Source organism: Siniperca chuatsi, linkage group LG17 (assembly GCF_020085105.1).
Source record: "Siniperca chuatsi isolate FFG_IHB_CAS linkage group LG17, ASM2008510v1, whole genome shotgun sequence".
Classification (NCBI taxonomy): Eukaryota; Metazoa; Chordata; class Actinopteri; order Centrarchiformes; family Sinipercidae; genus Siniperca; species Siniperca chuatsi.
In genome coordinates, this window is record NC_058058.1 from 13,994,162 (window position 1) to 14,021,826 (window position 27,665).

At 39.8% G+C, this 27,665-nt stretch overlaps 2 protein-coding genes across 4 annotated transcripts; both read right to left on the bottom strand.

Moving 5' to 3' along the window:
• Nucleotides 1-8,095: 8,095 nt before the first annotated feature.
• Nucleotides 8,096-21,384, bottom strand: fam8a1a (family with sequence similarity 8 member A1a). 2 transcript variants are annotated; one of them, XM_044170709.1, is made up of 6 exons: nt 21,253-21,384; nt 11,321-11,771; nt 10,859-10,979; nt 10,467-10,590; nt 9,512-9,651; nt 8,096-9,266 (listed from the first exon to the last, which is right to left on the bottom strand). In XM_044170709.1, exons 2-6 carry the CDS (start codon nt 11,745-11,747, stop codon nt 9,122-9,124), a joined length of 957 nt encoding a protein of 318 aa, XP_044026644.1. In that variant the 5' UTR covers nt 11,748-11,771; nt 21,253-21,384; the 3' UTR covers nt 8,096-9,121. The 2 variants fall into 2 exon arrangements, with proteins under 2 accessions (XP_044026644.1, XP_044026643.1); XM_044170708.1 differs by lacking the exon at nt 21,253-21,384 and having other exon boundaries at nt 11,321-12,054.
• A 3,173-nt stretch (nt 21,385-24,557) lies between these two features.
• Nucleotides 24,558-26,424, bottom strand: fabp4a (fatty acid binding protein 4a). Of its 2 annotated transcripts, none has more exons than XM_044170717.1 (4): nt 26,263-26,424; nt 25,721-25,896; nt 25,530-25,631; nt 24,558-24,832 (listed from the first exon to the last, which is right to left on the bottom strand). In XM_044170717.1, the coding sequence occupies exons 1-4, from the start codon at nt 26,333-26,335 to the stop codon at nt 24,779-24,781; spliced, it is 405 nt and encodes a 134-aa protein (XP_044026652.1). In that variant the 5' UTR covers nt 26,336-26,424; the 3' UTR covers nt 24,558-24,778. The 2 variants fall into 2 exon arrangements, with proteins under 2 accessions (XP_044026652.1, XP_044026651.1); XM_044170716.1 differs by having other exon boundaries at nt 24,558-24,872.
• Between the last annotated feature and the right edge of the window lie 1,241 nt (nt 26,425-27,665).

Consider the following 27,665-nt stretch of genomic DNA (forward strand, 5'->3'; position numbering starts at 1 on the left):
AAAACTTGAATCAATAAAATTGCTGTCTCATCAACACACTGCTTCCCTAGACGCCTGACCACAAGAGGACTGATAACATTGTGCTTGTACAAACTCAGCAACACCATCAATTAATCTTTATCGATGTGTCTCTCTGCATGTGTAGTCAGTGTCATAAGTGGAGAAGAGCTCTCTCAGTGAGGCAGAGTCCCAGTATGAAGTTTGTTTATGCTGGATGACAGCGAAGCTTTACGTTTGCATGTGATTATGTGTGCTTATGTGTTATCTGTGCACTGTGGAATGTGAATTAAAGTTTTACAGTAAATGTGGGGAAATGTTTCCACTTAAGTTTGGTGGGGTAATCATTTCCCAAGGTTGTAAACGTATATGTTTACTGGTTAATTTGAGTGCAAAATGGTAGTCAAAAGTAATGTGACACTACCTACATTTTGTGGTATGGTGATTATTTACATACAACATTCCTCTTTGTGTCTTTGTGCCACTGGCAGGCTTCCCTCCGACCTCCTGATGTGCATCAGCCAATGGTCACCCTCAAATGTGTGTTGTCAACATGGAGAGCATGTCATTGTGTTAATGAAATATACAGTATGTCCTCATACAAGGATAATGAGTTCATTAATAGACACACACGGCATTTGTGGATAAATATTGATACAAATAAAGATGGCAAAGAGATATTAGAAGGAACTGTTTCAGAAAATTCGAGAGGATTCAAATTACTGTTAGCTATTTTGGCAGTGTTTTCTGTCTGCTCTCTTTTTATATTCAAACAACCTCTAATAATATCTATTTATAGATCACTTCCTCTTTCATTTCTTAGTTCTCAGGATTTTCAATAATGCAGACTCTTTTAAGTATACTTGCTGGAATTGCATAACACATCTCAGGCCTGACTATGGATCATTAGCTGGTTTCTGTTAGTGGTTTCAGGCTTTATTTGATATGAAGCTGAAAATACAAAATACAGGGCATACGTTATCCTGCAAATGCCCCCGCAACTTGATACACACTCACTGGCTTTCCAAATAGCAATGCGTATTTGAGTGCTACATGACTCATTTACAGTGGAAAAGAAAGGGTTATTCGAAATACTATAAATATCTTTGGCAGTGTACTCCAAACATGGCTAAATTATTACACATACACAACTGAGCCAAAGACACATTTCACCACATTCTCACACATGCCAGTACATACTCAACATCTTCCTTATACAATAGCTGTTTATGAAATGATATACCAAGTTATGGATTGTGAAGTCTACTTTTCGTGTTGTAAAACACGACATGTCCTGACATGAATGATGTGTGACAAGAAACAAAGCCAAAACTCTGGCTGATGGAGGAGAGGACATCAATCTCTATGAGACAAACTAAAGGGAATTACTGTAGAAAGGCAAACAGGAAATGGCAAAATATAATGGTAATAGTTTAAACATTTGTGTAGCACTGGCAGCCAAGAAAGAGGTGCCTGGTGGGGATGGGCTGGGAAAGAAGGTAAAGGTGATCAAACCAGCTAGCGCTGATGAAGAGCAGAGTTAATTAGATGGAAATGTTCAGACACACACCGCCTTCTAATAGCACAACTGAAGCACTACAGCTCTTCCATCAAGGACAACCCAAACACCTTGAAAACCTGCATGCCTACATTTAATTTTTCATTATTACCATTCACAGCTTTATGGCTTTATTGGCAGCTGATATCCGTAGTTTGACTTTGCTATTTTGACCATTAAAGTATGTAAATTCTATATCAGAAGTGTCTCTTGTACATTTATATATTGTGTGTTCGGTATACAGGCCTATTTTAAAAAGGGATCTTGATGTCAATCAGACTACCTGTTCAACTACCTTATAGCTACCTAAGTAAGATTTAGCAAACGGCCGAATGATACAAGAATTATCCTGTGAAGTACAATGTTGATCTGTGCACTGTGTGCAGTTATGAGTGCATGTGTTATGTCTGTGTGTGCGTGCCTGTTTGTGAGTGTGCTTGCTTTCTACTCTATTAATAGGCATTAGACATTCAGTAGCCGACCCTGCATTAACACATGTTGTCAGTCAGCAGGCCAGATCCTATCAGACCCATTGTTACTCTGCCATCTGGGATAGGATCTCAGACCCCCCCACACACACACACACACACACACACACACACACACACACACACAGCACACATGATTACTGTACATACTGTACATTACAGAATAAAACCAAATCAATCCAAAATATTTCAGGAACAAGGATGTAAGGATGTTTATGTCACATCATGTTACAGTGGCATTAGATAGTTATTGACTGTAGGTGAACAAAATGACAAATGCTTACTCAAACTCCCTGGCTCAATTGTCCCCATTTATTCTTTTCACTTTTCATTCTGGTTCTCTTCTGTGTACTTATTCTCCTGCCACCTCCCACCTTCTCAAACCACTAAACATGCACACAGTCACATGCACAAATGCTATCTCTCTACAGACATGCACATCTACACATATGGACATCCAGTACACATACACCAGCAGCCTCTCAAGGATTGAGGCCCCGCTGAAGAGGCACTAATCCTGGGTCACTGCTGCCTGTCAGGGCCTTCTGTGTCAAGCGTGTAACCTGCTCCCATGCATCAACACAGCCTCACAGAGGACACAAATGCTCAGTCAGTCTGCTGAGGGATTAAATGCATGACTCAGTTTGTTCAGTATGTTAATTAATCACACACACACACACACACACAGACACTATCCCCGTGGGGGACAGCCATTGACATAATGCTTTCCCTAACCCCTTACCCTAACCTTAACCATCACAACTAAATGCCTAACCTTAACCTAACCTAACCTGTACCCTAAAACCAACCTCAAAAAGCAGTCTCTACCCATGGGGACCTCAAGTTTTCAGGTTAAAGACCCCACCGTGATATAAGAACACACACACACACACACACACACTGCAAACCCTTAAGGAATGTCTGTCTGGACATATAAAGCTTCAACACTTTTATCTTTAACACAATTGTGCTCCGGCAGTGCATTTTTGAATTGGATAACTAAATCTCTGTCCATGTCTGTATATACAGTATGTATAAATAAAGATAAATGTTTGGTATAATTGTTCACAAGTCTGTGTGGGCGTAAGAGTGTACATGTGAGAAAATAATGTGCTGTGTGTGTGTGTGTGTGTGAATTCACAAGAGGGAGAGGCACAGAGGGTGGGGCGCATTTATGGATGTTAGGCAACGTAGAACAGCTGACAGTACTGCTTTGTACACAAATACACACACACATGCACACACGCACACACACACATTAACTCACTGCACAATAAGACTACTGCTCTGTCATCGAGTGCTTACCACTTCCTCCTCCTCTCTACTCGTCTCCTCCCTCTATCCACATATAGTATAGTACTACATGCTCTAGATGACAGCTCATGCCGAGCCAGCACATTCCACATTATTACTACTTCATGTTTGTGGGCCAGAAGCGTGCCAATTGGCTGAGCTGCCTCCGACACGGGGGATATGGAGAACCAATGAACAGCCTGCTCTGGGGAGCGAGGAGACAGGCAGCAAATTCAAAGGGAACTCCCTCTGCTGGGTAATACAGAGAACAGCTGGGTTTGTCTAAACACAGACACAACTGTCTGTTAATGAAATGTAATCTAATATTCACTTAACATGGGTGGTTACAGTTGTGTCCTAACATTTGCTCATACCACCAAGAGCTCCGTTTGCTCTCCTTCTTGCTCTGTTACCTTCCCCGGCTCCAGCTGTCTTCCTCTCCCTCTACTCAGACACTTTACTGTTACTCAGTTTTTGCACCAGTCTCGCTCCCTTACATGAATGTCTGCACATGCATTTGTCCTTCTTTTCCTTCCTGCTCCCCAGATCCATCCCTTTCTCATTTACTCATTCTCTCTCACTTTCCAGTCTGTCTGTCCATCAGAAAGTGATCCTGCAGCTCAGCCTGCTGCCACACACTCAAGCCATAGACATAGGAATGCTAAGTGACGTAAGCTTTGCCTCACAAGTTTGCACACTGGAATGGGTTTCTTCAGTGATACACAGTGATACACAAATTAACTAAAAGGAGAGTGAATGAGACAGACTCCAAATGAATGCTGATGTTTCTCTGTAACTGCTGGATGTGTAAGCAAGAAACTTTCTACTAACAAGTTTGCTGCATCAACTTTATAAGGCGATAATGTCTCAATTTTGTGTTTATAGCTTGTTTCTGCTGCCCTCGAGTGGCCAGATAATCAGTTAATGCAGCTTTAATTTTCATATAAAACAATATTTTTAAAAAATTGGTCAAATTCGAGTGATATTCGATAAAAGCCTATTAAACCCTACATACCTTCAGTGCTCCACTTCTGATGAAGTTCTCTTTGCTAAAGTCATATATTATATGTATACTGTATTAAGTAGAGTTCAAAAGCATTGTCCTCAAGTGTCTTTCTTTGTCTATCAGTGAAGACAACTTTGGTTATGTGTGTTTGGATGGGTGTGTATGTGTCTGTTTGTCTTTATGTGTGCGTGTTCATGTACAGTGTGTATGCGACAGAGAGCAAACAGAGAAAGCTGAGCTGTGCAGGGCATCTCTTGTATAATAACTGAGAGCTTTAGTGAGGCTGAATGAATTTTAATAGAGTTCTGCGGGGTATTCCATCGCCTCTGGTCCCACGGCTCAAAGATCAGAGAGAATTTTCAAGCATGGTGTCCCTCAGCCTCTCACACTCACTCCCTCTCATTCTTTCTCTCTTCCTCCCTTTTTTCCTCCACTTCTCTTCCCATTTTGAACTCCCTTTTCCAATCCTTTCCTTCCTCTTGGGCTTTTGTTTCTCTCATAATCCCTTTCTGTGTCTCACACTTTCTGTTGCGTTCTCTCTTCACTCTGTCTCCCTGTGAAATTTGTATTAGAGCCACTCGAGGCGTAATTATTGCTAAGCCTCTCTCAGTTCCCTGGCACAGAGAACAACTCATGACTCTCAGCACAAAAACTTGCTACTGAAGGACAAAATGCTGCGATGAACTTTTAAAATCATGCACAATGGCTGACAAAATGTTTGGATATTTTTTTCCATGCTCAGAGATTATACAACAGAGAGCTAATAAAGTCGCTGCCTCAAAGCCATTTAAGGAGTTTAATACTTTTTTTGTCATATCGTAAGTTCTACAAGCTCAGAATTTATGGAAGATGTTACACATTTAAAATTCTGTACACTGCATTTACATATGTTCTACCACCCCTCGTTGGCATCAGACCACACATGTGGGTGTAGGTGCAATCTCCAAGATGATCCACTGGAAGGAATTATTAAAAGGGGAGGCAAAAGAAATGTACAGATGAAGACAGCAAGGTAAACCACAGCGGCCATGACAGCAACACGAACACGAAATTAAAAGACTAGAGCTAGTAAAAAGTCTTGAATGGTGGCTGTGATTTGTGTCTTGTTTCATTTGTGTGCATGTTGGAGTGAGAAAGTTGGCAAGAGACTGGTGATGATTACTAATTCATAAGAATTAATGGTTGCTATTTAAAGACCTACCAGAGAGAGCCGAACGAACGTTGTGTCTTTCTACTGGGACTGTAAGGCAAAATATGCCCCTGGCTAATCTTACATGAACACAGCTCATAAAAATTCAACTCCACGGCACTTTGGCACTGGAAATCAAAAAACATGAGTGTAACTGAAATTTTGCATTAGTTCACATTACCTTAATAAATTGTCTCAGAATAACACAACTAGCTTGTCATATGAGCAACCTTTATTATCTTAGACCTTTAATCAAACACAGTTTGACACAAAAGTTTATTGACCTGTGAGAGTAGTCAGTACAGTGGCATGTAAGGTCAATTTTACCAATACCATGGTATATCTAGAGATGCTAAATCAAAGGTAAGTGGACTTGCCGTAGATTTCTTGAAGACATTCAGCCTCTCATCCAAAATGCTTGCTCAGTTAATGGGATTCTATATGAACGGCCACTTTTCTGTAAGAATAGTTTTGATTATTTCACATGAGAGATTTCTGTATTTCTTATTTTCTGACCTTTTCTCACTGGTTTCAAATGGGCGGAGCTCCGTAAAGAAAACGTGATGTCAAGTACTTGTGTGCCCCAAAAAAGATTTAGCACCATTTCAACCAGAAACTGACAATAGTGGGGGGGTTGTTTTGTCAAACCACACCCACTTAGTCCTGATGAAGCAGATTAGCTGAGTTTTTGAGTATTAATTTCTTAAGAAATAATAACTAAGGATGCTTTTTTTATTTTGATGCTGGTTATTTAGTCATAGATGTTTAATGTTCCAGATAAATATAGGTTTGAAGGTTTAAAAGTTTAAAAAGTACAATCATAAAAACAATTCAACTGTTCCAAATGTGCAAAAGCACACATACAATCATAAAATCCTTCTTTTGTGCACCTGACAACCCCACAATCCCTGTGTGACATGCAATTAATAAAGCAAAGTATTCACACTTGTAAAGCATCATCAACAAGATGCATGTTGATCCAAGTAAATAACCTTGCATGACCTGTGGCCTAATGATTTCACATACACTGCTAATTTTTGCTCCAGTAGTGAGTTTGCAGATTAATGTTCACATCATTAGCTGCTCAAGATTCCTGTTTGAGATATACCTGACAAGACAGTAAAGGACAGGAACTGTGAAGTGGCAAACAGACAGGTGGAAGGACAGGAAGGCAAGTACTGCAGAAATATATTTTTGCAAGTCAGCATGTTTTTGCATGCCCTCAGTTATAATAAAAGTTGTGTATTTATCAGTTATGAAAACACAGGCTGTGCTCTTAAAGATAAACATCTTTGAAAATAATTCCAACATCCAGTAATTACAGTCTATTTCTATCTACTGTATCCGGGCCACATATATCGATCTGTGCTGTCTAATGTCGCCCCCATGTGGCATAGTGTTTCAGCTACTGTGGAGAAAAGTCAATGCTAATTGATGTCATTTCTCAAAATGAATACCTCTGTATTTAAGATCTATATGAAACATTATTCCTACTGTAGATTTAATGACATCCTGATGGTGGAGTTTGGATGACTTTTGTCATAGTTCTTAACTGGAAGTTGGTCTGTACCACGTGTTTGTTGTACTGGAGCGTGTAATGTCCTTTACAGTTCTTTAAGTAAAAACGAATCCCTTTAATCCTGTATTCCTATAGCAGTACAGGAAGCTCTATCACCCACATTCTCAGGCATGAGACAAAGAAAATTGATTTCTTAATGTATTCTGAAAATCCTCTCAATTATGTTTGCTTTTTTAGCCATTTTTACTGTCTGAACTCTGAAACTGCCTTAACTTTGTCCCATATACCTGCTTTTATGTTTTAAACTTATTCAGTACTTAATAGTCACTGCACTGTGATCACACTCAAATGCTTTGCATGTTCCTCTCTAACACTGCCTGGTGTTCTTCTAAGTTCCATACTACATTCAATAATTTTTCCTGCATGTTCCTCTAAACAAGGGGACAAAAGTCATTAAATAAGAATCTAAAAGATTATCTGAAATCTTTTATTTAATATTCTACAGCTACCTCCTTAGCGGTAGTCAGTAGCGTTTAAATGCTAGATCAGCAGCTAGTCCTTTCATTTAGGTTTTATCACAATTTGCCTAGTAAATTGAAATATTATGTGTAAAACGATTAGTTTAAAAAGGATATTTGAATTTGTTTTTCCTTCAGACATGGATATTTGAGACTATGAATCAAATATGATTGCAGCTTCAACATTTTGCATAAATCGTGTACTGGTATGACACAATGTAATACTGTAGTTGATAAATCATGAGTTGCCTTAAAATGATAGTTTCAGCACTGCTATTGAAATATTTGACCATATTTTTTGATTGATTTGATTTGATTTTTGAATAAGTAATTTAAGTGGTAATTTTTTTGAAAATACTCATCTGCCAATCTGACTGCATTGTTTGACAGTCAACATGAGCGTACTTGTAAAGACCAAGATATTGCATAACACAAACAATTAGGAAAAAATAATAATTCAATGACATAAGTGACCACACTGTGGATTTAAGTAAACTCTAAAGTGGACTGCTAAACCAACATTATAATATGTGAATAAATCATTTATAATCTTTAATACCAGAAGAGTTTTGAAAAATAGTCGCCCTGAGTCACAAGAATTACAAGTCTGAAGACAGAAAATATGAGCGGGGAATTCACAAACATGATTTCTTGTGTTTGAACCTTTTACCATGGGGAGAAAAGTTATTGTTACATTTCACTATGGCAGAAGGTTCTTCATCAAAATATCCATAGGCACAAAGAATGGATACAAATGAGCCTGGCCTTTTCAGTGTGAATACTTAAGAATAATCGCAATGTAACACAAAAAAATCATTAGTAAACCGAACATCTGATTCACCATTATTACCTTGAAGAAAACAACAATGCATACAAGAAAATGCTGCAATGTTTAGAACCTAATAATGTTTAATCCTGCTTTAAAGCCCCTATCTGTAGAACTCGTTTGTGATTATAGCGTGTGTCAAATTATTATGATGGCAGTTTCTGTTTGTAGAAAAATCAGACAACCACTGTGAAAATTGGTGGGCTTCTTGGGGTCTTTTCTGGTACAGCCACTGGGGGTCGCCAAAGTTACAATTTTTAAATCCTACACATAGGGGCTCTAAGCTTTGCAAAAATAAATAAACAATATATTATGACATAGGACACATATCAAGATTCAAATCATATGAGGAAAAATATCAACATATCACAGAAAAATTGGACTGCACCCTTTTCTGCTTAACATACTTTGCAATTATCAAAAATCACAATACTTCAGAGGGCTTCCTGACAGCTTATTGTTGATTCTGTGGTAAAAAAAATGTTTACACCAAAAGATGTAAAGCTGGATTCTTTTGATTCCAAAGTACTAGGCCTAAACCTCAATGCATCCAATTTTAAAGTGCAGTTTAAGTCCTTGTTTGATCCAGTGAAGAAATGGGCCAATGCCTTGCTTTTTTCAATGTTAGTTCATTTGTGACTGATTTCAAGACACTCAGCACACATGGGCCTGTAGCACTTTGTAGTTACCCTGCCAAGTATACGAGAGTCTGCTGCTGGAGGAGAGGCTATCTGCCCCCTCTACGCTGGACAACAATGGTCCCTGCCACGATGTCATACACAGTCCTGTTGTGCTGGAAGAAAAGGAGAGTGATGAAGACGGGAAAGAGGAAGGCAATGGAGAAGTTCTTATTAAGTGCCCGCACTGTGGAGCTGTGAAAGTTAAGACAAAAGAGACAAAACAAAACAAGAAGTTAGATTGAGAATTCTCACACAGATGCTCTACAGGTACTAGAGACTACAAGTGACATTGGTTTGTGATTTAAACACAACAACAGATTCCAACTTGATCAGTCAAATGCTCATTTTAAGGCCAGATCTAGACCAGCCAAGATATTTTACAATATTATCAAGTTTTCCCAATCAAAAAGTAACTTCTCCAGTATGTGATCACTCACGCAGAGAGGGAAACATTAGACGCTGGGACTACAAGGACTCGGTTGGGTCGGACCAGAGTGGACGTGTCACATGTCACCACCCGCAGGCCAAGCAGGAACTTCCCTGGTGTGGCACCACCAGCACCCCAAATACAGATTGTCTGATTGGACAAGTTGGGCAAAATTTACACACATACAGTTTTGAACACAATTTATTTTTGGTTAATGTGAGATGCACATTGTTAATAACCCTGTGGGCTCCTGACCACGCCAATAAAATGCACTATACAACCACTACCACGCTTGTCACATGCAGGAGTAAAAGGGCAAGAAATGAATTTTCAGGTTTACACAAACAAGGTCAAAAGCTTAAAAGGAAGGAAACATGCCAGATGTCATTAGTCTGAGCAGAGGTGCCTGAATGTCCCAGTGCTGGTTCCCACCTGGGAAAACAAGCCACTGATGCATAAGTCGAACAAGAGACGTGATACATGACTTCATCTTAGGCAACTATGAATGCAGTGTTGCATCACTGTCCTCTGTGGCAAATAATGTTGTGTTGTAGAAGAACTCTGACTGTGCCTGACTCTTCTCATTGTGGCAATGAGGCAACTCATAACAAATGTGAATGGACAAAATGGGGAATGTTACATATTTTTGTTTTTTCTTGTACGCATTTACGAATACGAATGGTGTGTTAAGAAGTCATTTGGCTTGAGACTTTTCCGTTCAGCTGTATTCAGCATTACATTAAAAAGACACTGGTTTTAAGTCTTGAAAGATGTTACTAAATGTTGTAAATGGATAAAGGTGAAATTAATTTCAACAACCATTACTAAGTTTGATTTCTAACCAGCTAAAAATGACCATGCATTCTAAGCTAATAAACATGAACTATACAGCTTGACATGTGATTTTTCAATAGCTAAAATATTGCATATTACATCTATATCACCTTTGGCAAAATATGACTCACCTCATAGACGCACACTAACACCCTGTAGACCAGAGCTACAGCCATCATCTTCTGTAGGTCCTCCATGGACGTGTTCTCATCTATCTCCTCCACGATGAAGTGGGTAATAAATTTGGCAATGTCCCTTTAAAGAGGAGAAACAGTATGAGGATGGATCTAGGGAATGTTGAAACAGCTTGGCATTAAAGCAATGATGCAAATCGTCATGCAAATAATGTATTTTGCATAACTGACCCACAGCTACACAGTGTTTACAGACAGACTGAAATGGCTCATTTGAATTTTTCAATGCTCTGCTTTTTTTAGGCTCTGTTTTTCCCGTCTTCATTTGCTCATCATTTTAGTTTAAAATGATCTGTTTCCCCTGAACAGTGTTTAATAGTTTCACTCACTTCATACCACTCAGATGCATGATCCACAGCACGATGGTGGCCTTCACACAAAACAGGATAAAGAAGTCCACTGTCTCAGCTAGGAACCTCTGGAGAGGAGAGGGGATGGTGTACTCCCGTCCTATATGGAGCGGATAAAAAGACAAGTGTACTGAGAATGCTTTGTTTTTCAATTTTACACATTTCTGCATTAGCCTTTCTAATTTATTCACACAAATAAATGACCTTGAATCCCTGACCAGCTACTGTAGGTCTGCTGAAACTTACCAGAGGTTAACAGAGCACTGACAGAGACCTTGGAATGACTCTAAGCATATAAGCTTGTTTCCACAGGGCCATACATTTAAGCCTGCTTCCCATTAGACTCATGACCTAGCTTATACAAAATAAAGCCCACGCATTACTGGAGGCTGAGGTAGGCCACTGACTACAACAGCAGCTCACTGTCAAACTGAGCCATACCTGGCTGAGCTGGATTCCCATTCTGCTGCTGGGCTGGCCGGGCATCAGTAACATTAGCTGGGGTCGGGGTCGCGGCTGAGCCCTGCTCGGTCTGGGCAGCACCCGGATGAGTAGAGGATGCAGGGAAACCGAGGGGATAAGGGTAGCTGTACCAGTTTCCCGTGTCAAAAGCGTGCTGCCCGCCGCCGGAGGTCGAGGCAGGTGTACCCGCTGTCTGAGCGCTTGTCCCCGGCGGAGGGAAACTGCACGGAGGAGGGAAGGCTGACAGAGAGACCCAGCTCTGCCAGTTGGCATACCCCCAGTAATACTGCCACATCCACTGCTGCAACTTTGCGCAGTATTCCGTTGTTGCGGTGGTCCGAGGCGGCTTTGCATCACTTTCAGGACCGTCACGGCCGTTGTCACTCGTAGTCGTAGTCGCAAACATGTCTGACCCACTTCCCAGTCTTGCCTAATATGACATGAAATTCTTTTTAAACGTCTTTAATACTTCCTTTGCTCCGTTCATTAGCTCTCAGCAGGTTACTGGCACAGCGATGGTTAAGTGTGTTTGTAAATTCAGGGATATCCGGGACCGCTCAACGTAAGACGTTACTTTCCAGATTGGCGTCATTGTATAATATTTCGGTAATTTAAATGAAACAGTAATGTGTAATTTAGAATTATAATGCCTATCTTATATGTGCAGCAGATAACAGCGAAATACCATCATGTTGTGGGAATGGCTAATAGCAGTCCCCCTGCTGTCACTAATGGTATGAGCCATTTAAAGGAGCAGCCTGTGTATTTCCTTGTATTCAGTAACATTAGACGCAAAATCCACTTTCTCTAACACCATTTATTGCACCATTGGTAATAAATAAATACATTCTCACGTTTTAGTTTTGTTTTAAACAAATGCGAGCATTTTATTGCCCTCTTCATGTTAGTCAAAAATATACACTGTGTATGTCCACTAATTTCACCATGACCAGCCTTGTCAGATATAATTTAATGCTATGAATCACCTTGAAATGTTTTAGTTGTACATCATTGCGACATACATAATTAAAGAAGAGAAATATACCAGCTGCTAGGGATTGAACAGGTTCAGCAGGTTCTATATGAGAACAGGAGCATATGAAGGAGAGCTTATAATTACCTTGGCTAAATAAGGTGCCATTATCACTACATTTCACCAATAGGAATTTTGATAAGAGTACTGTATTTATTAAATATGTGTCAAACTGAAGGAAATTCAGCATGTAGCTTGTAAGGTCAATGCCACTAACCTTTTAGTGTAACTAGGAACTAAGTAACTTCCTTTTTAAAGTTGAAGTGAATGACTCTGCACTCAGTCTCATATTTTTATGACAAGCAGGTGTGGAAATATAAATATACTGCAACATAAAGATAAATGTCCTTCCTCTTAGTCCTAACTCAAAGAACACAAGCTTTCAGTTGCACCACAAGAGAGCAGCAGAGGCCAGCTGATACAAAATAATACCACATCAAATACAACCATCAGAATAGTTTCTATTAATGATATATATATATAATATAATATAAATTATATTATATATATAAATTATACTATATATATATATAATATAAATTATATTATGTTAAAATGGTATAACCTCATGTATGCAAATCTGAAAACATTTTCTTGCTGCATTTTGTATTATGTCGTATTTGCCTCAGGTCAGGTACATATACATACAATATATATTTTATGCACATGCACATGTAGTTTCTGGCCATTTAGATGTACATCCCAGGGGTGGGAGGTGTGAGTTTCAGCCTGCAGCGACATTTAGGGATCCTGAACAACGGGTTCAGTGCCACTGAGGCCGTCAGGGTCAAAACCTCAAAACTCTGTAAAAGCTGCTGCGGAAACGGCTTTGATTCAAAAGATCTGCTAGCCAGTCAGCTGATGAAAAGCTATGTTTTGCGCTCTCTCTCCTTCTCTCTCTCTCTCTCTATCTATCTATCTCTCTCTCACACACAGACACACATACACAGTCTCTATCTTTTTCTTTGTGTCCCTCTTTCCTTATCACCCCAATTACCCCGAGTTGCTCACTCATGTCTCACACTCTCTCCTCTATTCCACCTCTGCTCTTACTTCTCTGTCTCTCTCTTTATCTCACCCTTTCTCTCATTTTACTCACCATCCTCTCTGATGACTAAAGGGGTGGAGGAAGGGGGGTTGTATTTGCTGACTGAGCTGGCCCAGCTCTGTGGGTTAGGTGTTAGGTCTGCCAGTTCTAAATGATTGTGCCTGGCTCAGTGAATGGAGCCAGTGAGGCGGACGCCAATCCGACCCCAATGAGCGTTATCCCTGTCGACAGAGGCCATACGATGACTGTGCCCAAAAGTAATCAGGCCCAAATAAAAGCTGCGTCCGGCAAACGCTGACCCCCATAGAACCCAACAACCTGGTGGGATTAATGCTGTGGAGGTGTGTGTGTGTTTGTGTCTGTGAAAGTGAGTGTGTATTGGAGAGGGTTGAATGAATAGGGGAGCTGGTTACTGTACTAGTGGCAGGTGGGCGATGTATCCAGATGTGGAGTACATTTACTCAAGTACTACAGCATAGTTTTAAAGTCACAGTCAGTATTTTTATTTTGTGAGATTCATTACTTTTGGTTTTTTACTCCACTTTATTTCCACCATACATTTACTCCATCCCATCTGATGTCTGTAAATGGCTTTGTAGATTACGTTTGTTTGCAAAAAGTATGATGAGCTCATAAAATATTATGCTAAACCAGCTAATGTGACAGATGAATGTATCAGCTTCAAGAAAAAAAAATCTGTCTAATGGCAGGACAAATTTAATATGCTGGCAGAAACACAAAACTAAATATTATCCCCTCCTCCGTCTGTGGTGATTGTTTCACCATTGCTTGGACCATTGGATTCACAGTATTAAATAAAGTTAATTTAATTGTTCAACCTACATCTCTGATGTTACCCTTTATGTGCTGACCACTGTTACGATCTAGTGAAATGCAAGTTTGCAATTATGGCAAATTAAAGAAATAGTAGCCCAGTATTATATGCCAAATCACCGTGAGATAAGGGTATCTTTAGCAAATATTGAGCATGCTGTCACATTAGACCTCACAGTGCGTACCTTATTGGCTGGAATCATTACTAATCTAATCTACCTTTACTCTTTTGAGTCAACAGGTTAATAGTACAGTGAACGCCAGGTGATGACCATCTTTGAGTGTGAGCAGTGGCATTGCTCTGAGTGAAGAAGTGCCTTTTTTGAAACATTTGAAACCAGTATTTGTTTGCCCTAATGGGAAACTTTTGTGCTTCATTTTAACTCTAACATCACACAAGAGGGGCACGTTCATTAACCTTAAAGGTAAACACAGTTCATGTGAAAAAGTTTGCTGTGTCTATACAGGATATGTACCATGCTCCTAGACATACACTAAGGGAACAAGGTCACCAAATAGTTGCTCAGAAAGGCACTTAAGTAACTACATTTTCTGTGTATTTGGTCATAATGTGTGTTTTTTCCGAGATCTAGTGTTTATGCTGTCTTCTGACATCAGTGAGTCCTTGAATGAAAAAGTGTTTTGCTTATGTTGCAATAGATGAGCACCGGTATCTGTTGGCCTTTTCTGCTAGGGAGGCTAGCAGACATGACTTCGATTACTGTAAGGGGCTTCAATCAAATAACTTATCTTCTGCTAAAGACATTTAAAAAAAGCTTTGCTTTCTTGCCGAGTGGTAAATCCTAGGATCAATACCACTCTCATGTCTGTACACTGAATATGTGGCTGCAGCCAGCAGGCAGTTAGCTTAGCTTAGCATAAAGACTGAAAACAGGGGAAACAGCTCTGATGGTTTGCTTGGCAACCTCACAGTAACAACAAGACTCCATGAAGTCACTGGAGTTTTAGTGGTGCTGGTGGGCAGATTTTGTGAGCGAGCTGTTTCCCCCTGTTTCCAGTCTTGATAAATCTTCTCATCTAACTCTCGGCAAGAAGGGAATAAGCGCATTTCATGTATGTCAAACAATTGCTTCATCAGTATAGGTGGGTTTGTCGCAAATGTTTTAATGTTGAACATCTGTAGCAAATCAGTGTCCTGCTTGTCAACAACCTGAGAACTTCACAGAAAGAAAACAACATAAAAATAATTTAGGGAGAGTTCTCTTAGGAAAGAGTTTTTTCATTTTCAATTTTGATTGACGTGTCTTGACTTGCATCACACAACTAGCACACATAAAATCCTAAATTAAGTAGCAATTAGCAAACTTACTGTCAGTGCTGACTATTTACAATGGGCAAAATTAGTGACTCCCACAGTTATATGGAATTTAGACAGTTTACATAAAGCATCCAGCCCAGCAAAGCACCCATAGATAACAACATATCACAGGTCTTGGCCAACAGTGATTTGGAACTCTCTCCAAAAAGCAGTGACTCTTGGATCTTCAAATTCATCATTCAGATAAGTTTGTCAGAAAGCCCAGTGGGAAATAGTCCACTCTCTTTGGATTTGGCTTTATGCTCATGCAGGTTTCGTACTGGCATGTTGCCTTGTACAACCACGCGCTGGTTTAAGCTCCTAATGCACACAAAGGTTAAAGCACACTGATTTAGCCCAGTCAGAATGTGTCTAGTGGGTCGCAGGTTTAAAAAATGAGCAAAGCATTTGAGAGAATGTGGGGAAAGGAGTCCCTCACATCACAGTGTGGAGCTGTCATACAAGTTATGTGTAAATAACTGAGACTTAAATTACTGTTTATGTGACGGTGTAAATCTATCAACAGGCTAAAACACACTATAATGAGAGCAAAGGGGCATATTCAAGAAGATTGTGACTTGGCATTTCATGTTTCAAGTAGTTCTTTACATAATCAGAATCAGAAATACTTTATTGATCCCCGAGGGGAAACTCTTTTGTTACAGCAGTTCACTATCACGTCATTGCAAACAGGGATAGAAGTTCTAAGCAATCAGAATATAATACACTATAATACAGGTAAGATAAATTATGTACCAAGTGGATATAAGTATAAAATTAAAATAAGTGTAAGTACAAAGTGGATTTACCGGTTGATGATAAGTATGTACGGTATAATACGGTATAACATAATATATACGGTACAGTCTCAAACAGGATTAACCTCTTTAATTCATCGATTTCATGCAGAGATCAAAGAGTCTATAATGTTTACACAGCCCTTCCTTTACTGTGATTTGTGCTTGTACCTTTTCACATTAGCTCCTTTTATCAAATGAACAAGGTTGTGATAATAAATACTGCTTTGTGCAGTTGAACCACAGAAAATATGTGACTGGAGCAAAGTACTGAGAGGAAGAAATATTTCATTTGCAGAGACAGTAAAGGGAAGTACATGCTACCTTTGGCCCAGAGAAGAGAAAAATCCCTCTGAGATTCTGTTGCTTTGTCTTATATGTGTAACAGTGAGAACCAATTAAGTGAATTATGTCTGCTTCCCTGGAGCCCTGACAGGAACACCCAAGGGGAGAGTGGGAGTACGACTGCTCTCCCACCAGCTCCTGCTTCAAGCGAATTCCCCTCATCCCCCTCCTCGTCTCCTTATCCTTCACTTCATTCTCTTTATTTCCTGTACCTTTAACGTCTCGGCACATGCTCACCTTTCCCCTGCTGTTAGCACACTGTGGTGAGGAGGTGAGAGGTTTTGCTCATGTACAGTAGCAGTAACAGTACTAACCCTCCTCTTACTTTACGTCTGCCCAGCACGCTAACACGTTCACCATGTCAACTTTATAAAGGTGATAAAATGTTGTTTTTGCACACCAAAGCCACAAAAACAAGAGTACAAGAGCTTAAATTTTACACTTTGTACTTAATGTATTAAACAACAAATCTTTTACCTGGGTAAAATATTGGTTGGAGAACTTTTCATTTTAACACAGTGCTATTCATAAGAGTACCCCCTGTTGCTATTGTGGGATGTAACATTAATCTTGAATGTTGTGGCAAGTCAGTTTAAGTCACATGCTCCACTCTTCCTTCTGTTTTTTCCCCATCAAAAGTGCCTGACAAGACAAAAAACCAACAGAACAGTTGACCCACAGAAGGTGCTTGTTTGTTTAACGTGCAGCTGTGCATTGCGGGGAAGGCAGCTGAGTCCTTTCCCGGTGAGTTTCACACAGGCGTCGACTCAAACAGCTGTAAACCCATAGACCTCAGATTTATGGTTATACAGTTAAGCTTAATAATAAAAAGCGCTCCTGTCCTACAAATGCATTAGACAATAATAAATGTGGCTGCTTTATAGCTTTTATGAGAGTGCTGTTAGTGCACACTGACAAAGCGCTTACAGTGCCATGACTATCCATCGATTGTCACCTGGGCAAGAGACGTTACAAGAAACCTATAAAAAGAAAACTTTGTGGTTGTTTAATGAATCTCACCTGAAGGGCTTAGAGAGGTTTGTTGGGCTTATGCTGCTGAAAGGGCTGTTGACAAGCCACTTGGAGAAAGGTCAGCCTGTGACTAATAGCTTCCGTTTTCCTCCCGCCTATCAGAGGCTGTGGTTATCTCTCCAGTGCATTGTGGGGAAGTGCCTGTTGCCTTCAGCACGTCTCAAAGTGTCTATCAGGCCAACTTTCCTGATGGCCTATTGTTTTTTTAATGAAAGCTTTTATAGGACAAGTCCAAACTGCCTGCGCTCAGTAGGTGACAAAATGTAAAATAAATTACTTAATGTATATATAGCAGTATTGATGTAGTTGTTTTTTTCTGTGACTAAAGTAAGATGGCATATTTGGCTTTAAATATGAGCTTCCCAAAGAAATGACAAACCTGCTTTGGTTGGTTTGACCCCTTTTAAAACATTATACAGCTAATTTGAACTTTGAATAAATCCTCTCAAGGACTGACAAACATACACCAACTATACAGTACTGAACACAAAGGGATAAATCTGAAGTTCAGAAGCATAAAGTCTGAGCTTCAGTCGCTCATGTTTCGACATTCTCTGACTCTGCAGTTACATGACTCGATAAAGATTGCAAGCCATTGAAACCAGGGCAGACAAACAGCATGGCCTGACCTTTAAAATATCTACACCATTCAGCCATACCACCTGCAATAGAAGGTCAGCGTGTCTGTGTGTGCGTCTGTGTGCATACTTATGGCATAGAAACTGCAGAAAAGCATTACTTTTCCATTGCTTTGTCCACTTCCTTCCTCCTTCCTTGAAATCTTACTCTATCGCAAGGGTTGCAACAGACAGTCTGCTGTGTTGTGTGGCACAAGAGGATGTACAGTTCTTCCAGTCAAACTTCAGACTGTACTGCCTGCTGCCACTCCTGAACTCCCCAGGGTGGCTCTTTAATGGATCATGGGACACGGTCAGATATGATCTTGATATCAAAGTTTTTAAACATTCCAAGATGATTTTCAAAGGTGAGGTTAATTTGTTTGCTTTTCATATGTTGGTTTTAATGCTAACATGCATACGTTTCGCATCATATTTTAATGCATAAGCAAATGAGTTCTTTAATCTGCAACTTCCTTAGGGCTGAGTGTGTACAATGCATGCATCTTACAGTTTCACTGATTTGATTATGTAATAATTTAGTGTTTGAAGTTAGTTTTCCTTCACAGAAGTTCCGTTCACGCTCTTCATGCTGTGGCCATAAAATAAACTGCTCTGCATGTTACAGAGTCACTGAGTTCTTTCTGAGGGTTGAGCACAAAGAATGCTTGATGTGAACAAACAGAGACCATCTACAGTATGTTACTTCCCATCTGGTTTAACACAGATACATGTATATTCAAGCAGAGACTCACAATCATACACACACACACACTGTTTACAAAGATCACACCATTCTTCACTCCCCTATCACCATCACCCCCTCCAGATTACAGATCACATGTCCTGTCACACAGTGGTCATAGGAGGAGGAGTGGATAAGCCCAACATCGTGACAACTTGTGGCGTATTCAGAGCTGAAAACTAACACTTCCTGACTTTATTTCCTAGCGAGGCATTTCTTTATCTGTTTTGGAACAGAAATGCACAAGCGTAGACACATGGACAAAAGAACAGGCAGGTAAACATGCTTGTGTATTCATAAAAGCCATAGCGCCAAGTTTGAGTTCAAGTGCTCTCTAGGGGAAACCATTGTGTAGGATCTGGTATGTATAGCCTCACTTTAAAGATTTCCACCATCCTTCCTCTGAGCTTTACAATCACTCACAGGGGTCTCGCTCTAAGCTTAGCTTTGACAGGAACTCCTGGTGGGACGACTTGAAAAACAGTGATTCTTTGAGGTGTCCTCAAAGGCAAAAATGTATTTCCTCATATACAGTGCAAAGGCCTTTAGAAGTTATATTTCGAGCTGGGTTTGAAAACACCATCTTTATTAAGAATGTCATTTAAGGACATTCTCAACGCATCAAGAATTAATGCAAAGCTTTCAACCACAAAAATCCCAAATCACATGAATATGTGTCAGACTAGTTGGCTTTCTGCCCCCATTCTTTAGCTGAGCCTGTGACCTCTGACCTCTCTGTGTGGGAGGCCAACAAGAGAAAAGAATTGAGAGTTCTGTTTCGCTTTGTTGCGAGTGACTTTAATCCTATAGAGGCAAGTATGTATAAATTAACTGTGTATATGTGAACAGTGGAAATTACTAATTGTGCCCATAAGACACAGACTTAAGCACTAATGGCTGCTGATTTGTGATAAATAAAGATGCATAAAAATACGAGAAATTGCTAATTTATCAATTTTGGACTTACTGTGTAATCCAGCGCTCTACACAACAATCTTTGATCCTAAACAGTGTCCCTTCCTGGAATCCCAGACATGTCTCAGTGTTTTGGGGAGATAATAGCACAGCCTGCCTCTGTGCGACCAGACAGGGCACAGCTTGCATAACATTCAGAGGCTTGTGGATGAAATCAGAGTTCACTCTAAAGTGTAACTGGATTGCGAGGTTCAGTGGAAAGAAAGCCTGTTGCGTGGCATCCAGCCTCCCCTACAGTTCCGTGGGGCCTCAACTGACATATTTATGCCCAGCTGTTCGGTTGCCCTAGGAGACTGATCTTGGGTCAGCATAGGTGCCATAGATCTTGTGGCGAGGACTGAGGTAAAACTGATTCAATGTGTTCAATGTTTTGAGTGAATGTGGAGGCATATACTTCACAACAACCCTCCTAGAGTCAGTGAGGTGTATCTAGGTGGGAGTTGAACCCAAGGTCGTTCCCACCCGCTAGCAGAAACCTAAGTTGAAAAACACATAGAGTGGGATGTCATGTGTTTTTTCCTTCAGTTTCCCTGAAATCAACGTGGCTCAGACTCAACATCAAGCCCCAATGAGAAAGCTGACGTCAAGTTGTTGTGAAGCTGAAGTCCAGACTTGCTGCTGTTTCTTTGTGTCATCGTTTTAATAATGCTGACATATTCAGTTAGAGTCTTAACATTTTAACATAGAGGTTGTGGCTGAAAAGGGGGTTTGTTTTGGCCTTTTATAGTCTAATTTGACGAGTATAATAATTATGAACAAGCATAAACCCTGTCCAGACAGTTAAAGTTTAAGCCAAAAAAATATAAAGTCTAGCTATTCAGTCATATCACCTGTCTTGATTTTGACCTTTTTCACCACCTTCCTCTGCACATCTCCTTAATTCAAACATCACAACTAATTTACAAAGTTGTCTCATCACGCAAGGAAATGATCCCTCACTTTTATCTGTCTAAAAATTTTCCTTGAGTCTGTTCCTAACTTCCCTGGGCTTTTATATTTTCCTGTGATCCTTGGTTAGAAAAGCCCAAATTCTGTCCATCATTCTCATTCAGCATCCCTGAATGAAAGAGTGAGTGACCGCATTTAACCAATGTCTGTCCATGGAACCAGTTCCTCCTCAAGCCATGGCAAATAAATAAAGACAAAAAGGGTGTAGGGTATACTCACATCCAAAAAAAGAGACTTTTCAGGTGCTGGATCAAAAAGCAAACTAAAGGCAAGAGTCAGACTAAAGATCCGCACACTGTACTAACAGCGCCCGTCAATGTTTATTGAGCAACGTGTCAATCTAACGGAGATCTTCATCAGGCATTGTCAAATCAGAGCAGACAATATATAGACACAAACAAATTCATCACACAGGTGATTGTGATCAGCATGATTGAGAGTCAATCTACTCAAGCTGGACCAATCAGAGCAGAGCCGGACTGCACTGTCTGATGGGGGGCAAAGCATGCCTCTAGAACGGCAATAACTAGAAACAGCAGGATAAATTTTGATCTTTGTTAGATTGAAACGTTGCTCAATAAACATTGAGCTATTAGTACAGTGTGCAGATCTTTTGTTAAATAAACAAATAATGACTGAAATGATATAAAGTCTGCTCAGATTTTATTACTGGTGCACATTTTTAATGTAGTGCATCATAGGAAAAAAGGAAAATAAAATGAAGCGAAGACTCCCACGTCATGTGTTGCATGAGAATTAAAGCTCATACATCATGTATCTTTAGCCCTGTTGATCCACTTAAACATGAAAGGCATTTGTGTTTGTGTGACAGAGTTAAGGACAAGGACAAGTTAAGGACAAGCAAAGGAAGGGTGTCAACGCTACAAATCAAGTGCAGCTTTCCAGATGTTATGCAAAGGATGTGAGTTCATTCTTCTAAAGTCCAAGACAATCTTTCTTAACACAAAACAACCCCAGTGTCAACAAGATACCTTTGTCTATCAGGCATGAGAACACACACACACACACTCAACATATGCAGACAAACAGCAGGGGTGAAAATCAGTCACTTTCAGCGAGATAACATATATGCCATATTATGTATATACCTTAGTGTATTTTCTTGTATATGACATTACAAGAAATGTCCCAACTTGAGGATGACAACACTGAACATCACAACTCCAATTTATTCTGCTCTTGTCCCTTTGTTTTTCGCTGTCCTTCTCTGCCAGTCAACTCTCAGCAGGCTTCTCACTCTCATGCTATCCTTCCTGAACAGTTTCCTAATTTGCACCCTGAAACCACTCTGATGTAAAGTTTTCCTCCGTCAGCTGTGGGCAGCGGAGGAAGATCAGGACCTTTCCTCTCCAGAGGAAAACCTTCCTTTCTATCCTGTTTGACCTTAGGAGACCTTAGGAAGATGGAGTATTATTTTAGATGGTGTGCTTCATGCGCACTGTTAATGTTTATGGTTGTATGTTCTTTATACTGTCCAGCTCCTACCTTTTCAAATATTCAAGCTGCGACTCACTGAAAAATGCTAAAAGCCGTCACTGAGAGCTGCTTGCAGAATGTGACTGATGTTTCGTTTAACTGTCTTGACGTTTCCATGCTCCAGTTCCCAAGTTCTATTTTGAATAATTAAGAAACACCGTGGACCATCAAATCAAGATGTCTGAGATAAAACAGGGAGGTGGAGATCTGCCTCATTCCCCGCAGTTATCCAAACAAAGTGACGGGGAAGCCTGTGGATCACAAGCACTGCACCTGTAAGTCAATCCGTAGCAGATGTGATCTTTTCTCTCTCTGGCTGTGAGAAAATGATCATGGTTTGAGAAGGCTTTTATAGTGTGCATACAGAATACACAGTATTTTGAACAGTATGCACACAGACAAGTGCTAAGCAGGAGCTCTTCAGATGAATTTGATCAAGATGGATTACGCAGCATTCACAGCATATATGAAAGCAAGTAATATTCATGTTAAAAAAGTCCGATTCAAGTCTCTCCAAGACGATTCATGGTCCAGCAAACACTACGGATGCTAAGTCTTTTGTTTTTTTACGTCCTTTAGCACAGATCTCATTTTCTCATGTCCAACAAAGACCAAACAGAATCCAATTCTCACATGGTTGGAGAATTGGTGGCATGGTCAGATTAACCTGTTTGGGGGACGCTGTTCCCAAGTACAGTGCACGCAGCACATTATAGGAGGTAGCTTCACTATATTTTGAAGACCCAGAAACCAACCAGCACGTGACCCCAGGTTTCCTGTATGTCAGTTTATTTATAAAACACAACTTTATTCAGGAAAATCATGTGAGCACAATATACTATATGTTCTAACTAGATTTTGACACAGTGCCTCTCTACAAGTCAGGACTTCAAGATTACATAATAATGTAAGATATTGTACTTTTAGTGGTACAAATTCCCCAATGAATTTGACAGTAATCAAATTACCAAAAACCAATAGTCACAGTAAACCTGGAGCTTTTGGGGCCTATAGAGAGCTGGAGCCCTAGAGCAGTTGCCGTGGATGGTAACGGATGGAAAGTGTTAAGTGTATGAAGGAAATTGTACCTCCTGACATGTCTTTGAGGCATTTAAAACATGGCCAATGACATACTAATACAACTCTACACTGGTGACCTTTGCTAGTCGTCCACTATGATGTTCTCATCCACTTGGCATCCGCCCAAAAGTTCAAATACTGTACGTCCTCGACTACTGCCAGTACCATTGTCCACGCAGAAGGGAACAAGAGTGTTGGCCCACAATTCCACCTGTTTCAGCTGTTTTGGCCATTAGGTCCAATCAGTGCTGTCGTCTCCCTTTCCTATCATGGGAAAGTGGCCGTTGCCTCTAGAACAACCCCCATCCCCCACCCCCATCCAACACAAACACTTGACCAGTGGCCAAAGGGTGGGGACGACCCATAATGCTTTTAGTTTCTCCATGTACGTACAGCTGCCAGTACATGTGCAATGGGAAATGTTCGACCTCCCAAAAAGGAAGAGGGGATGCATTTCCTCACTGACCTCTCTGAATGATGTGCTCAATAGTTCTAAAAAAAAAAAAAAAAAAAAAAAAAAAAAAAAAAAAAAATTCCTCAAGGAGTCCCTGCCAACACACATCAGGATGGCTGACAGTTTACTTCTTGACCTTTAAATTGGGAATATCGTTGGATCTTTTTGCAATTGGCTTCTGACCAACATAAGGAAGCATGAAATAACTGTACAAGCCAAAGTAGCTGGAAAAAGGATTGCATGTGGAGCAATTACAGTAATATTCACCAAGCATGGGAATAAACCATTAAAGTCAGGAAATCAGTTTGTCAGATTAGGTGGTATGTTCCCATTAGAGCACTTTTTTGTACAGCATTCCTCAGCATGTCTGAATGATTGGAATGCTTTCAAGAATGTCATAATTGAATTTGGACATGACACCATTCAAATTAAAACAGCAAGAAAAGCTGACAACTACCAACAATTAAAATTCAATAAACTCACAGAGACACCATTTTGACAAATTTCATTTTTATTCAAATCACCACAACAATTCCAAATGAAACCAAATGTATCATGTTGGAGAACAGAGGCACGGAAATTTAATTTTGGCAACACAGTGAAGATAAAGAATAGTAACAGCAGAACACGGCGTTACTTTAGTTTGGTTTTACGCTCATTGAACTGAGCCTGTCATCCAGCAATGCAACCGACGGGAGGGCTGAAGGGACCCCGTCATGCCTCCTTTACATACATCCTCACTGCGACCACGTCTCCCATTATGCATTTCTGTGGGGAGGGGGGAGAAAGGACAGACATCAGGTGCGGACTGAAGATCAAAAGGAGGTGCAGTTGTAAAGAAGGTGATGATAAATTGCTGCATGTGTTTTGAGTTTGGGAAAGAATTTAAGCTGCAGCTATCATGCAGAGGCTATTCTTACGTATCTCTCTATAATGTGTATAACATTTCTTCAGCTAATCTTACAGTATGTTCCCATTGGAGTGTCTGTGGTTCTCAAAAGTGTTTTATAGGATTTTCCTAATCTCTTATGATATAACTGTACTCTTCTTAGTACATATTAGGGGATATTTTGTTATTTTGTCTTTATAGTACTTCATTGTATTGCTTTCCCTTTTTTATGTCAGGATTTCCTGTAGTACAAAACATTTTTATTCCTTATTTTTACCCTAAAATACATGTTTGCCCTCTCAGGTGGAATGTGGGCACAAGAGTTTACAAATTAAAATTCAAAAAACACATTGATGATGGGAATAGCTGGTCATGAACACAATACATTTGCATTGGAAGCCTATTTATTACAACTTAATCATCCAAATCAGACGTAAAGAGCCTGTGATTTAAAAAAACGTTTTTTTAAAAAAAAAAACGTTAAAAACCATTGACCATTGCATAAACTAATTTAAGGCATTTAAAAAGTTAAAGTTTTCACAGAAAAAAAAAAGTCGGGAGAAACAAAATCCTTACCGCTATCAATTTCCCATCTGCGATCTCCCTCTCGATATTCGTTTCTTTGCCATCCCAGCTCTGTTTCTGCACAAGTTTTCCGTTCTCCAGAGTCACCACGGTCTGCAGGGCACAAAACAGAGACAAGCAGTTAGTTCCCCGCACAGAAAGTGAGATTTGTATTTTTCTTCCTGCCCTAAGACCACACTAACCCGTGTCTTCCTATCGTCGGCGGTCGTCTCTTCAAATGGCTCGTTGAGCTTGAACTTGATTTCGGTCGTTTTGAAGGTGCTTTGAGATTTCAAGCATACAATCCCTTGCTCGTCCACGGTCACTACCAAATTGGGCTTGGTCCGATTCCCCACCTGGCGGGTCGCAAATCCCACACCTGCACAGCCGGAGGGCAAGATCACCAAAATGTATCACACTTGTGAGTAAAATACACTTGAAAGCTTAGTTTTAATGTGTTGATGAGAAAATACAACCAACGTTAGCCTATTGGAAGTCAATTTAATTAATCAAGCATTTTTTTTAATCAGATAATTACACTGGACTTTTTCAAAGCAGCTCCAGATTATTCCTGTAATACATTTTAGATACTATACAAATTGCAGAGCACTATATCCGACATGAAACCAATAGGCTGACGTTACTTTTAAAAACGTTAGCATAAGTTAACAGTAAATTCACAATTAGCTAGCAAATGACTGATAGTGATTTTCCATCAACTAGCTTAAACCGCACACTCTCCTACCAATTGCCTTCATGTAGTCGTCAAAGTTCTCGCTGGAAATCATCTTCCACGTCCCAACAAACTTCTCAACCATGTTTGCAGTTTCTTGATGTGATATCCTCAACAACAACCAGTGGAATGACTCTGGATTCAACTCTCTCCCGATGTGGGAACACACTCGGAGCGTTTTTTAAAGGGCCAACCCGACATCCAGCGACGCAGCGGGAACCAATCAAATCCTACTACGTCACACAATAGAAGTTGAGAGCCCATCTCTAGCCTTTCTAGCTACTAGCATCTGTAACTAAATGGGTTTTCTCACAAGGGTATTTTAAATTGTTTTTTCCCAAAAACTGTTATGTTTTTTTCTTTATATTCTAAGCCAAATGAGTATCTGTCCGCATAGTAAAATTTTAAGATATTGTCATTTTAACCAAGGCAAAAGGTTATTTTGTTAGCATGCAACAACAACATATCCCATGAGTCTTAAGCCAGTGGCACACTGGCAAAGCCTCATAGGAGGTGTAGTGGGTGAATGTTAACCATTATTTATTTTATTGATCAAATTCCCCTGGGGTTAGCAATGGTTACTAATAGCTTTATTAATGGCTAATCAAAAATGTACTAATGCTTTATATCAATTATAAGCCATTAAACACATTTGGGTTGCCAGGTTGAGAAAACCCCCTTTGACTGGTTAGATTGTCTAACCACTTATTTCTACAAATGGGCTGCGGACAATCTAGACCAAAATCCATATATTAACAGCTTATTATCATTTGCAACTGCAGACTTGACAATTAAACCCCTTTATCCCCTTGTTAATGATTTATTAACACATTAATAGTGCAGATTTAATGGCTTTTTAGAAAGTAAGAACTCCATTAGCATATAATTCTGGATTAGTGACATTTATAACCGCATTATAAAATAGAAAGGATAAACACAAGTTAATGAGATTTTTAACAACCTCAGTCCATGTGCTCTTATTAATGGCTTATTAATGGTGACTCATTAGGGGGTGGTACCAACTTTACTTGCCAGTATAGTAAAAATACATTAGTTATTTATCTTATATGAATGAATGGTAAACCACATCAGTAACATGCTTCAGCTGATCATAAAACTGATGAAAATACATTTTCTTTGTGAAAACCATGGATGTAATAATATCCATCCATAGAGAAAACCCATTAAGTTACAGATGCTAATGGAACACAGGGTAGCTAGCAGAGAGGACAGGATTTTAGTGATCTGTTACTGGGTGAAAGTTTTTTTCTTTTCAGTGAGGCTGCATCTAAAACTCTGTGCCAAATTACATTTAAGCCTGCTGTGTCAAAGGTTGGAGCTTGCATAATGTTCTCTCAAACGCTGGAATGGTCTCTTTTATCAGGAAAACGGTACATTATGCAAGGACACACCAT

Coding starts and splice junctions, on each gene's coding strand:
- fabp4a (XM_044170716.1), bottom strand. CDS start 26,335: ATGGTTGAGAAGTTTGTTGGGACGTGGAAGATGATTTCCAGCGAGAAC. Junction 25,632..25,720: donor CCGACGATAGGAAGACACGG/GTTAGTGTGGTC, acceptor TGTGCCCTGCAG/ACCGTGGTGACTCTGGAGAA. Junction 24,873..25,529: donor CAGATGGGAAATTGATAGCG/GTAAGGATTTTG, acceptor TTTGATCTTCAG/TCCGCACCTGATGTCTGTCC.
- fam8a1a (XM_044170709.1), bottom strand. CDS start 11,747: ATGTTTGCGACTACGACTACGAGTGACAACGGCCGTGACGGTCCTGAA. Junction 10,980..11,320: donor TGGGAATCCAGCTCAGCCAG/GTATGGCTCAGT, acceptor CGCTCCATATAG/GACGGGAGTACACCATCCCC. Junction 9,652..10,466: donor TGTTAGTGTGCGTCTATGAG/GTGAGTCATATT, acceptor TTGTCCAATCAG/ACAATCTGTATTTGGGGTGC.